The sequence below is a fragment of the Mustelus asterias genome, chromosome 8 (assembly GCF_964213995.1).
Source record: "Mustelus asterias chromosome 8, sMusAst1.hap1.1, whole genome shotgun sequence".
NCBI classification, from domain to species: domain Eukaryota; kingdom Metazoa; phylum Chordata; class Chondrichthyes; order Carcharhiniformes; family Triakidae; genus Mustelus; species Mustelus asterias.
In genome coordinates, this window is record NC_135808.1 from 50,728,777 (window position 1) to 50,740,439 (window position 11,663).

The 11,663-nt window shown below is 46.2% G+C and overlaps 1 gene segment (V, D, J or C); it reads left to right on the forward strand.

Annotated features, from left to right (window-relative positions):
* Positions 1-1,498: 1,498 nt before the first annotated feature.
* On the forward strand, positions 1,499-10,237 carry LOC144497152 (Ig kappa chain V region Mem5-like). The segment is given in 4 exon segments: positions 1,499-1,634; positions 1,821-2,122; positions 2,750-2,795; positions 9,734-10,237. Coding segments are annotated over 4 exon segments (726 nt in total).
* Positions 10,238-11,663: the final 1,426 nt, after the last annotated feature.

The window sequence follows — 11,663 nt, forward strand, 5'->3', positions numbered from 1 at the left end:
TGGTTAGCACTGCTGCCTCACAGCGCCAGAGACCCGAGTTCGACTCCTGGCTTGGGTCACTGTCTGTGCAGAATCTGCACGCTCTCCCTGTGTCTGCATGGGTTTCTTCCGGGTGCTCTGGTTTCTTCCCATAGCCCAAAGAAATGCTGGTTAGCTGGATTGGCCATGCTAAATTCTACCTCTGTGTACCCAAACAGGTGCTGCAGTGTGGTGATGAGGGGATTTTCACAGTAACTTCATTGCAGTGTTAATGCAAGCCTACTTGTAACTAATAAAGAAACAAACTTTAAAAACATCAAATGTTACAGCACAAGATACAAGCTCATGATGTGTGGGGAACATATTAGTACTGATAGAGGATTGGTTAGCTAACATAAACCAGAGAGAGGAGATAAATGATTGTTTTGGGGTTGGGAAGCTGTAATTAGTGGAATTCTGGAACAATCAGTGCTGGGACCACAACTATTCACAATCCATATCAATGATTTGGATGAAGGGAGTGAATGGAGCTGATGTCCCAATGACACTAAGATAGGTGGGAAAGTAAGTTATCAAGAGGAGGTAGAGAATCTGCAAAGGGATAGGGACAGGGGAAGTGAATGGCGAAACATCTGGAGTATATCCTGGGGAAATGTGAAGGTGTCCACTTTGGCAGGAAGAATAGAACAGCAGTAAACTATTGAAATGGAGAGAGATTGCACAACTCGGTGCTACAGAGGGATCTGGCTGTCCTGGGACATGAATCACAACAAGTTAGTCTGCAGCTACAGCAAGTGATTAGGAAGACAAATGGAATGTTGGTGTTTATTACAAGGAGAATGGAATATAAAAATAGGGAAGTTTTACTGCAGCTGTACAGGGTCTCGGTGAGACCACATCTGGAATACTGTGTACAGTTTAGGTCTCCTTATTTGGAAAAGGATATCATTGTGTGAGAAGCAGTTCAGAGAAGATTCACCCGACACATTCATGGGGTGAGGGGTTACCTTCTGAAGAAAAGTTGGACAGGCTGGGCCTGAACCCATTGGAGTTTAGAAGAATGAGAGGTGATCTTATTGAAACATATCAGATTGTGAGGGGACTGACAGAGTGGATACCAGGAGGGTGGTGCCTCAGACAGAGTGACAAGAGGGAGAGAAAGTGAGAGAGAAACAGAGACAGAAAGAGAGGGAGAGAGAGAGAGAGAGCAGACATGGAGCATGGAAAAGAGAGAAAGACAGGGAGACAGACAGAGGGAGAGAGTGAGGGGCAAACATTGAGGGATAGAGATGGAGAGAACGAGCAGACTGAGACTGAGGGACAAATATCGAGAGACAGAGAGACATAGTGACTGAGAGAGACAGAAACTGAGTCAGTGAGAGGGCAGAGACTGAGGGGCAGATATCAAGAGAGTGAGGGAGACAGAGACTGAGAGAGGGAGAGAGAAGAAGAGGAAGTGAAAGGTGCTGACGTGGTTTCTCTGGGTCAGACCATTTACAAACTGAGGAACAGGCAGTGAGACTCTGACAGGCTGCAGCTTTATAAAGCAGAGCCCAGTGAAGGGAGAGTTTATCAGTAACCAGGCACAGGGACACGACCACACACCATGATTTCAGCCATCCAGCTGCTCTGGCCTCTGGCATTCTGCATCGCAGGTACAAATCTCTCTCCTTCCACCTTGAATATTTTCCTGCTCTCCATTTCAATCCAATTCTCCTGACTTGTGATTGAAGGGAAAATGCTGAAAGGAGAGGAACAGTCAGTGTCTCCAACAATATCTCATTGTACAGCGTCTTTCTGTGACAGTTCTTACTTCACTCTGTTTCTCTATTACCCCTCAGGTATCAATGGAGACATCATCATGACCCAGTCTCCCCCGGTGCTGTCAGTGAGCCTGGGCCAGACCGCCACCATCACCTGTACGGCCAGTCAAGGCATTAGCAATGATTGTGACTGGTTTCAACAGCGAGAGGGACAGAAACCGGCTCTGCTGATCTATAATGCAGCAACTCGATTCACAGGAATATCCGACCGATTCAGTGGGAGTCAATCTGGGACAAGATTCACCCTGACAATCAGCAATGTACAGAATGAGGATGTCGCTGATTATTACTGTCAGCAAAGTTACAGCTCCTCCTACACAGTGATACAGAGCCTTACAAAAACCCCCCCACACACAGCACCACCTCCTGTACTGACACATCCCACAGTTTTATATAATATATAATAATGGACACACAGTCCCACCTCCTGTACTGACACATCCCACAGTTTTATATAATATATAATAATGGACACACAGCACCACCTCCTGTACTGACACATCCCACAGTTTTATATAATATATAATAATGGACACACAGTCCCACCTCCTGTACTGACACATCCCACAGTTTTATATAATATACAATAAAGACAAGAAAGGAAACTGGACAAATTATTTGCACTGTCCACTACACACTCCAGTCCCTGTGGTGTCCACCGCTCGCTGAAGGCCTCGAGTTTCCCTCTTACTCTCCATGTCCACATATGAAGAGCAGCTGAAAGATTTATCATCTCAAATTAGAATTCTCAACTCTCCCGACAAAACACTGAGACATTGAGAGAAACAGAGAGAGAGAGACAGAGAGAGAGAAACAGAGAGAGAGAAAGAGTGAGAGAGAAACAGAGAGAGAGAAAGAGTGAGAGAGAAAGAGTGAGAGAGAAGAGATGAGTGAGTGAGTGAGTGAGGCAAAGAGCAGAGGCTTTTGTACAGCTCCTGCACTGGAAGCTGTCAGTGTGCCTTACGTTCGGTAAAGGAACCAAACTCAGACTGAGTAAGTAAAGCCCAATCCTCCGTTATTAACCCTCTCAATGCTGAAACTTTCTCAAACACAAATGCTGAATAGTTGAAGGTGTTGGTGAGGAAGCTGCAGTCAATGAAATGGTTGATTGAAGAACATTGTGTGGAACAGGGAGCCCAGCTGTATTTCTTTCCTTCCATTCCCCCCTTTAAGCAGCAAGATATAAGTAAGCAGCTTTTACCCACCGTGTGGAGGAGATCTGGACGTTTGCAGACTGTGCTCACATTCCTGCAGCATGGAGTGAAATCACTCTCTAGACTCCTGTCAGTCTCAGTGTGACACACACAGGCAGAGTTTGATGTGAAGTCGGACTCCCTGTCACACTCTCTGATATAACTGATCACAGCACCAGCACAGTGAGACACCGAGGTGCCACCTCCCCCAGCTTTCACTCTGCCCTCTCCACTCCCTGCTTATCTCTTGCTAAAGTTCTGATGACAAACAGCTACAGCAGGGCCCACAATCCAGTGGCTTCAGTGTTCCAGGCTTTTGGGGAGACTCTCAGTTACTTTCACTCTGGGACGAGTTCAGTCCAATATTTATCCCGGATCCAACATCACTGAAAAGGCTGATTGTTCTCATTGCTGTGTGTGGGATCTTGCTGTGTACATGTTGTGACCAGTCCTCAGACAAGGTCCCTCATTTGTTAACTTCCTGAACGGAATCCCAATTTTGTTTTGCTCCTGGGTGAGGAGTAATCAGCTGGAACCCTGCACTCGATTGGTCACAACAGGGTTCATTTAAAATGGATCCCTTCACCCGTGGAAACCTTACACAGTCCACGTAGTCCTTTATTAGCCTTTGAATCTCTGCAGTGCAGAAGGAGGCTATTCAGTCCATCGAATCTTTACCAACTCTCTGAAAGAGCTTCTTACCCAGGCTCCCCACCCTATCCCTGTAACCCTGCACATTTACCATTGCTAATCCGCCTAAAGAACACACTAGGGATAATTTAGCATGGCCAATCCATCTAACCTGCAGATCTTTGGACTGTGGGAGGAAACTGGACCATCCGGAGGAATGTCTCAACTCACATTCTGTCACACCCGCACCAGTACACACAGCTCAGGTGTGCAGTTGGATTTTTAACATTTCCCTGTTGTTTCCTGAAAGGTAACAAACAAACATGTCTTTCACCCCAGAGTCAGTTTACTTTGAACTCAGACCATTTCCACATTCTGAGGTATAACTCAACAGGAGATGGGTTTTGAATGTCTGCTGAGATGTGACAATCAGTCTCCATTGTTTCCGTAACAAAAGGAGATTAAAGTTTAGTGTTAGGCATTTTTTCTCTCTCCATTTCTATTTCCTGTTTGATGAAATCCCTGACATCTTTCAGGTGTGACATCCCATCTTCTCTCAGGGCAATCAGTCAAATATAACCCACATCGGAATTTTCCAGAAGCTGGTCACTTTACATTCTCGGCCATCTTGGCTCAGTCATCGTCTCATAGAAATTTACTGCACAGAAAGAGGCCCTTCAGCCCATCCTGTCTCTGCCGGCCATTAAGCACCCAACTATTCTAATCCCATTTTCCAGCACTTGGTCCGTTGCCTTGTATGGTTCGGAATTTCAAATGCTCATCTAAATACTTCTTAAATGTTATGAGGGTTCCTGTGTCTCCCACCCTTTCAGGCAGTGAGTTCCAGATTCCCAACACCCTCTGAGTGAAAAAGTTTTTCCTCCAATCCCTCAAAATCTTCTGCCTCTGAGATTAAATCTATGCTCCCTGGTTTTTGAACCTGCTGCTAAAAGGGGAAAAGTTTCTTCGTATCTGCTCTATGTCTTCATAATTCTGACCTGCTGCGGTTATACAGGGCCTTGGTGAGGCCGCACTGGGAATATTGTGCGCAGTTTTGGTCTCCCTATCTCAGGAAGGATATTTTTGCTTTCGAGGGAGTGCAGAGATGGTATCCCAGACTGATTCCTGTTAGAATGGGACTGATGTATGAGGAGACATTGAGTTGGTTAAGACTTATATTCACTGGAGTTCAGAGGCAACTCATGGAGACCTATAAAATTCTAACAGGTGAGGGGGATTAGTGAGGTAAATACATGGGGTTATGGGGTAAGAGTTGATGCAGACTCGATGGGCCGAATGGACTCCGCCTGCACTTTAGGGATTCTATTGTCCATGTCTGTGCCGGCCACCAAGCACCTATCTATTCCAATCCCATTTTCCAGCATTTGGTCCGTTGCCTTGTTTGCTTTGGAATTTCAAGCGCTCATCGAAATGTTTCTTAAATGTTGTGAGGGTTCCCACCTCCACCACCCTTTCAGGCAGTGAGTTCCAGATTCCCAGCACCCTTTGGGTGAAAAGATTTCCCTCAAGTCCCTCAAAATCTGCTGCCTCTGTGATTAAGGGGAAAAGTTTCCTCATATCTACCCTATCTCTGTCCCTCGTAATTCTGTCTTTCTGCAGTTATACAGGGCCTTGGTGAGGCCACACTGGGAATAATGTGTACAGTTTTACTCTCCTTATCTGAGGAAGGATGTTTTTGCGACAGAGGGAGTGCAGCAAAGGTTTACTGGAATGATTTCTGCGATAGTGGGATTGATGTAGGGGGAGAGATTGTGTTGGTTAAGATTATATATTTTTTAAAGTTTATTTATCAGTCACAAATAGGCTGACATTTACACTGCAATGAAGTCACTGTGAAAATCCCCATGTGGCCACACTCCGGCGCCTGTTCGGGTATACTGAGGGAGACTTTAGCTTGGCCAATTCACCTAACCTGCACACCTTTTGGACTGTGGGAGGAAACCGGAGCACCTGGAGGAAACCCACACAGACATGGGGAGAATGTGCAAACTCCACACAGACAGTGACCCAAGCCGGGAATCGAACCTAGCCCCCTGGCACTGTGAGGCAGCAGTGCTAACCACTGTGCCACCGTGCTGCCCCCACTGCAGTTCAGAAGAATGAGGGGAGAATCGTATAAAAATCTATAAAATTCCAACAGGACTACACAGGGTAGATACAGGAAGCATGTTCCCAGTGCTGGGAGCGTCCAGTTTGAGGGGTCATAGTCTGAGAATATGGGGTAAACCTTTTAGGACTGAGGTGAGGAGAAATTCCTTCACCCAGAGAGGCGTAAACCTGTGGAATTCACTACCACAGAAAGCAGTTGAGGCCAAAATATTGTACGTTTTCAAGAAGGAGTTAGATTTAGCTCTTGGGGTGAATAGGATCAAAGGATTTGAGGGGGAAGACAGGATCTGGCTCCTGATTGGATGATCAGAAATGATCATGATGAATAGTGGAGCAGGCTCAAAGGGCCGAATGGCCTCCTCCTGTTCCTATTTTCTGTGATTCTATGCAGACCAGCATTTATCACCCATCCCTAATTGCCCTGGTGAAGTTGGTGCTGAGGTGGTGGAATAAGTTCTACTCCAATGAGTATCGGCCCAACCTGCTCAAGCTTTCTTCATAAGACAATCCATTACTCAGTGGAATCAGCCTCGTGAACCATCTCTGAACTCTTTCCAATGCTACTATATCCTTTCTTAAGTATGGAGACCAAAAGTGTCCACAATATTCCAGGTGTGATTTTCTCAAGGTGCTGTACAGCTGCAGCAAAACATCCCTACTTTTATGCTCATCCTCATTGCAATGAAGAGCAACATTCCATTTGTCTTCCTAATTTATTGCTGTTCCTGGATGGAAAGACATCCAGATCACTCGATAGAATCTCTCCAGTTTACTAGTATTCTGCTCAATCCTCCTGCCAAAGTGGACAACCTCACATTTTCCCACATTATACTCCATCAGTCAATGTTTTCCCACTCACTGAATCTATCTCTACCCTTTTCAGATGCTGCATCCTCCTCACAACTTGTATTTCTACTTTTCATTTTATCATCAGCACGTTTAGTGACATTCCTCTCATTCCCTTCATCCAGCTCATTAATATAGATTGTAAAGTTAAACCCCAAACAACAACTACCTTCCTTTGTGCTGGGTATAACTCCAACCAGCGGAGAGTTTTCCCCTGATTCCCATGGGCTCCAGTTTTGCGAGGGCTCCTTGATGCCACACTCGGTCAAATGCTGCCTTGATGTCAAGGGCAGTCACTCTCACCTCACCTCTGGAGTTCAGCTCCTTTGTCCATGTTTGAACCAAGGCTGTAATGAGGTCAGGAGCTGAGTGATCCTGGCGGAATACTAACTGAGTGTCAGTGAGCAGGTTATTGCTGAGTAAGTGCTGCTTGGTAATCGCTCTGGATATGTTCAGATCACATTGCTGATGATCGAGAGTAGACTGATGGGGCGGTTATTGTGCGGATTGGATTTGTCCTGGTTTTTGTGCACAGTTCATAACCGGGTAATTTATCACAATGTTGGGTTGATGCCAGTGTTGTAGATGTACTGGAACAGCTTGGCTAGGGACGCGGGAAGTTCTGGAGCACAAGTCTTCAGGACCTCCAGAGGAGGTCGAGATGGATCATCCACGCGGCACTTCTGGCTGAAGATTGCTGCAAATGCTTCAGCCTTATCTTTTGCACTGATGTTCTGGGTTCCTCCGTCATTGAGGATGGGGATATTTGTGGAGCTCCTCCTCCAGTGAGTTGTTTAATTGTCCACCACCATTCACGGCTGGATGTGGCAGGACTGCAGAGCTTTGATCTGATCCATTGTTTGTGGGATGGTTTAGCTCTGTCTATCACTTGCTGCTTCTGCTGTTTGACACACAGTCCTGTGTTGTAGCTTCACCAGGTTAACACCTCATTTTTCAGTATGTCTGCTGTTGCTCCTGCCATGTCCTCCTGCACTCTTCATTGAACTGAAAGCAGCAGAGAATCCACAGAAACAGACTGATGTTTGTCTGATTTGTCTGTGTGTTTATTAGATGTGACTGAGCAGATAGCAAGAGTTTCAGCAGCAACAAAGACATTTCTCTAGTTCACCTCCCACTTTCCGCATCCACTTCCAAAATCCTCATGGGGAAAGGGCTCAGCACCTGTCAGCGACTGGTTAAATGTCCCCCCTCTAGACTACAGGCCTCCCATAATCTGCTCTCCATCTCTCTCCTGAAGACACTCTCTCTGGCTGGGGAACAGCTCCACCCTCCCCAAGTGGCCTCCTTCCTCATTTTTCAGTATGTCTGCTGTTGCTCCTGGCATGTCCTCCTGCACTCTTCATTCAACTGAAAGCAGCAGAGAATCCACAGAAACAGACTGATACCTCAAATCCCACATCATCCAGGCTGAGATCCAGTGCAGTATCGAAGGAGTGCTGCACTGTCAGAGGTGCCGTCTTTCAGATGAGACAAACTGATATCTGTCCTCTCAGGGGGTGTGAAAGATCCCATGGTACCATTGGAAGAAGGGCAGGGGAGTTCACCCCGATGTACTGGTCAATATTTATCTCTCAATCAACATCACTACAAATCTGCTTATCTGTTCATTCTCACTCTGCTCCCTGGGATCTTGCTGTGCACAATGAGCTGTAAAACACTTTGGGACATTCTGAGGTGATGACAGGTGCTATAGAAATGTAATTCTGTCTTTGAGGTTGGAGATTCCTGATCCTAACCCTCACTCATTATTCACACACGCGCACCCTCCAGAGTTCATGGGGTCATTCGGAGCAGTGACCCTGTCTGACCCCTGGACACAGACTAATTCTTACCTCACCCTTGACCTCAGCCAAGTGCTGGGGGTAAGGTTTGAAATGAAATCTGGAAGCTTCTACACTGACAGCCAATCAGAATCCTGTGTGAACTGTGTTGATCCAAGTCTGCTGCAATGTTCTGGGATAAAGTTCTCCTGATCTGTGTGTGATCTGAGGTTTGTTGATGCTCAACCTGTTTCTCCCAGACAGACTGAACAATAGTTCCAGCTTCCTGACTGGTTAACAGTCTCTTAAAGGGACACTGTGTCTTTAAATACTCTCACTATTAACCATTTCAGTGCTGAATTTGTTGTAACTTTCTTTATATATGTTTCAGCAACATTGCAAGATGATTCAACCAGTTTCAAATCAAACCTTTAACCCCAGACACTGAACTAATTTGAAATCGAACGTGTCAGTTTCCCGTGAATCCCATCAGCCTGTAATTTTAAACAGCATTATCCGTCCTCCAGTCCTCCCACACCACACCTGTAGCCAGAGAGGATTGGAAAATAATGGTCAGAGTCTCTGCTTTTTCTTCCCGTGCTTCCCTTCGCATCCTGGGATACATTTCACCCGGGCCTGGGAAATTCTCCACTTTCAAAGATGATAAGCACATTAATATCTCCTCCCACACTATCATTATCCCATTGATTATTTCACAATCTCTCCCCTCCTGAACGACAATGTTAGCTTTATCCCTCTCATTTGTGATATCTGATGTAAATTATTCATGACGAACCATCACCGTGTCTTCTCCCTCCACACACAAGTTATCTTTTTGCTCTCCAATCAGCCCTATTCATTCCTTAGTTATCCTCCTTGCAATGTCCCACGCTATTGCTTTGTGTGAACATATTTGTTCTGAACTCCATCTCCAGCTCGAATATCCTCCCACTGCTCTGACACTGATTTACCTTCAAGTCGCTGTTTCCACTCCATTTTGGCAAATCCCAGTTTTGTGAAATCGGCCTTTTCCCAATTTAAAACCTTTACTCTTGATCGATCTTTCCCCTTTTCCCTAACTACTCTAAATCTAACTGTATTATGATCACTATTACCCAAATGCTCTCCCACTGATACACCTTCCACATGCTGAGATTCATTCTATAAAACTGCCCAAAACTGCCCCTTCGCTTGTTGGGATTGTTCCGTGCTGGTTAAAAAATTTCCCCCGGAATGGATTTTCAGAATTCTGCAACATCGAAACACTGACACTGATTTGATCCCAGTCAATATTCGGGAAGTTGAAAGCCTGAAAATGGCAGTGATTAAAATTCCTTCTCTTCTCTTTCAGCCCGTGAGAATTCACAACCCACGCTGACCCTGCTGCCCCCCTCCCCGGAGGAGGTCAAGACCAAGGGCACTGCCACCCTGGTGTGCCTTGCCAATCACTTCTATCCCGATGAGGTGGAGGTGAAGTGGAAGAAGGATGGTGCAGCCATTTCCAACGGGATTCAGACCAGCAACTACCTGCGAGCTTCAGACAACACCTACAGCGTCAGCAGCCTGCTGACCCTCTCTGGCTCCGACTGGGAGTCCAACGCCCGCTTCTCCTGTGCCCTCACCCACGTGAGCCTCTCCTCTCCCCTCAGCAAGAGCGTCAGTAGATCAGAATGTGCCTAGAGTGTTAGAGACAGTCCACAGAGGAGACGCAACTTGGAATAGAACAGGGGTGAGCTGGGAGGGCAAAGGTCATTATCAGCATTGAATTACAACTCTCTTCCTCCTCGGGACTGGGTCTGAGACACTTCTGAGGATCAGGGGTTAAAGCACGTTATTGGTATAGTGTAGAGGGAGCTTTACTTTGTATTTAACCCTGTGGTGTACCTGGCTTGGGACTGTTTGATAGGGACTGTGTAGAGGGAGTTTTACTCTGTTCCTGTCCTAGGACTGTTTGATGGGGACAGTGCAGACTCGTGATAACAAGTATAACCTCTGGAAGATGCTGAAGAGTGTCAGCTGTACAATAATAATGTGACCCTGTGAAGTGTCTGCTTCAGTAAACCAGACCTCCTTCCTGCTCACCCTGCAGTTACAATTGAAGCTTTAGTCACTGTTTAAAGGGACAGGATTCTCATGTTATTGAGAAAATCTCCACAAGTGTTTTAATAAACCTCCATTCTCCCTGTGAATTTCTCCAGCTTCCTCTGGCTGGGCTGTTTTTTCTGTCAATGTCAATGTGTAAAAGGTAATAAACATTAAGAATATTCAGTTTCTGTCTGGTGAGTGCTTTGGAAATGTCCCACCTCCCCATCAGCTGATTGGCTGCATTTCACCAAGTGATTGTCCTGATTGGCTGCTTGGCCTGTCAATCAATGACACATCTGCAGAAGATTGGATTCAAAGCCAATGATCATTCATTTGAAAATGATCAGTTTGATCTGGAATCTCTTGAGTGACAAGATTGAAAACAGAAAAGAAACTGAAAGTTGCTGGGATTAAACCATCACAATCACAATTCTCCACCCCATATTCACCACCTCCCCCTTGACCTTAACCATCTCACGTGGTCTCACTGCTCCCATAGTTTCAATCAGAGATCAGACCATCTCTGATCACTTCCTTGTATCACTCCCCAGCCACATCCTCCTTCCACACCCCCAACCCTACCCCCTTCTGTATCCATCCCTCCAAAAACCTATCCCCAATTCACTTACAACCGCACTTTCCAATTCCCATCTATCTTAAATTTCATTTTACCAGAAGCCAGTTGATTCTCAGACCAGCTCTGTGGGGAGGCAACCCCTTTGTTTCCCCTCACCCAACTCTTCCAGCTGTGTCCATTCACTTACAACCGCACTTTCCAAATCCCAACTATCGAGTCTCTGGTCCTCCGATCATCACAACATTTCTGCAGCGACTGATTGGCTCCCCCTCACCCCCACCTTTGATATCCTAATCCCCAATAAAACCATGATTCCCTCTCCCCCCGGCCGTTCCCCCTGCTCCGGCCTCATCTCCACTCACTTCATCCCAGGGACACAGACTTGAAAGGATCTGGTGGACAACTGGTTTATCCATCCACTGGCTGATCTGGCTGGAGCACTTCAAACACTTCCGGCTCCTACTCTCATCTGCTAAAACTGTTGACTATTCCAGGATCATCCTGGAATGAGAAGATAAGCTGCGGCTTCTTTACCCAACTGCAGACCAACTTCTTAAACCCCTCTCCCCTGTCCCCTCCCCCCTCACCTCCAGCAACAAGTGTGAGGATCTCACCGAGG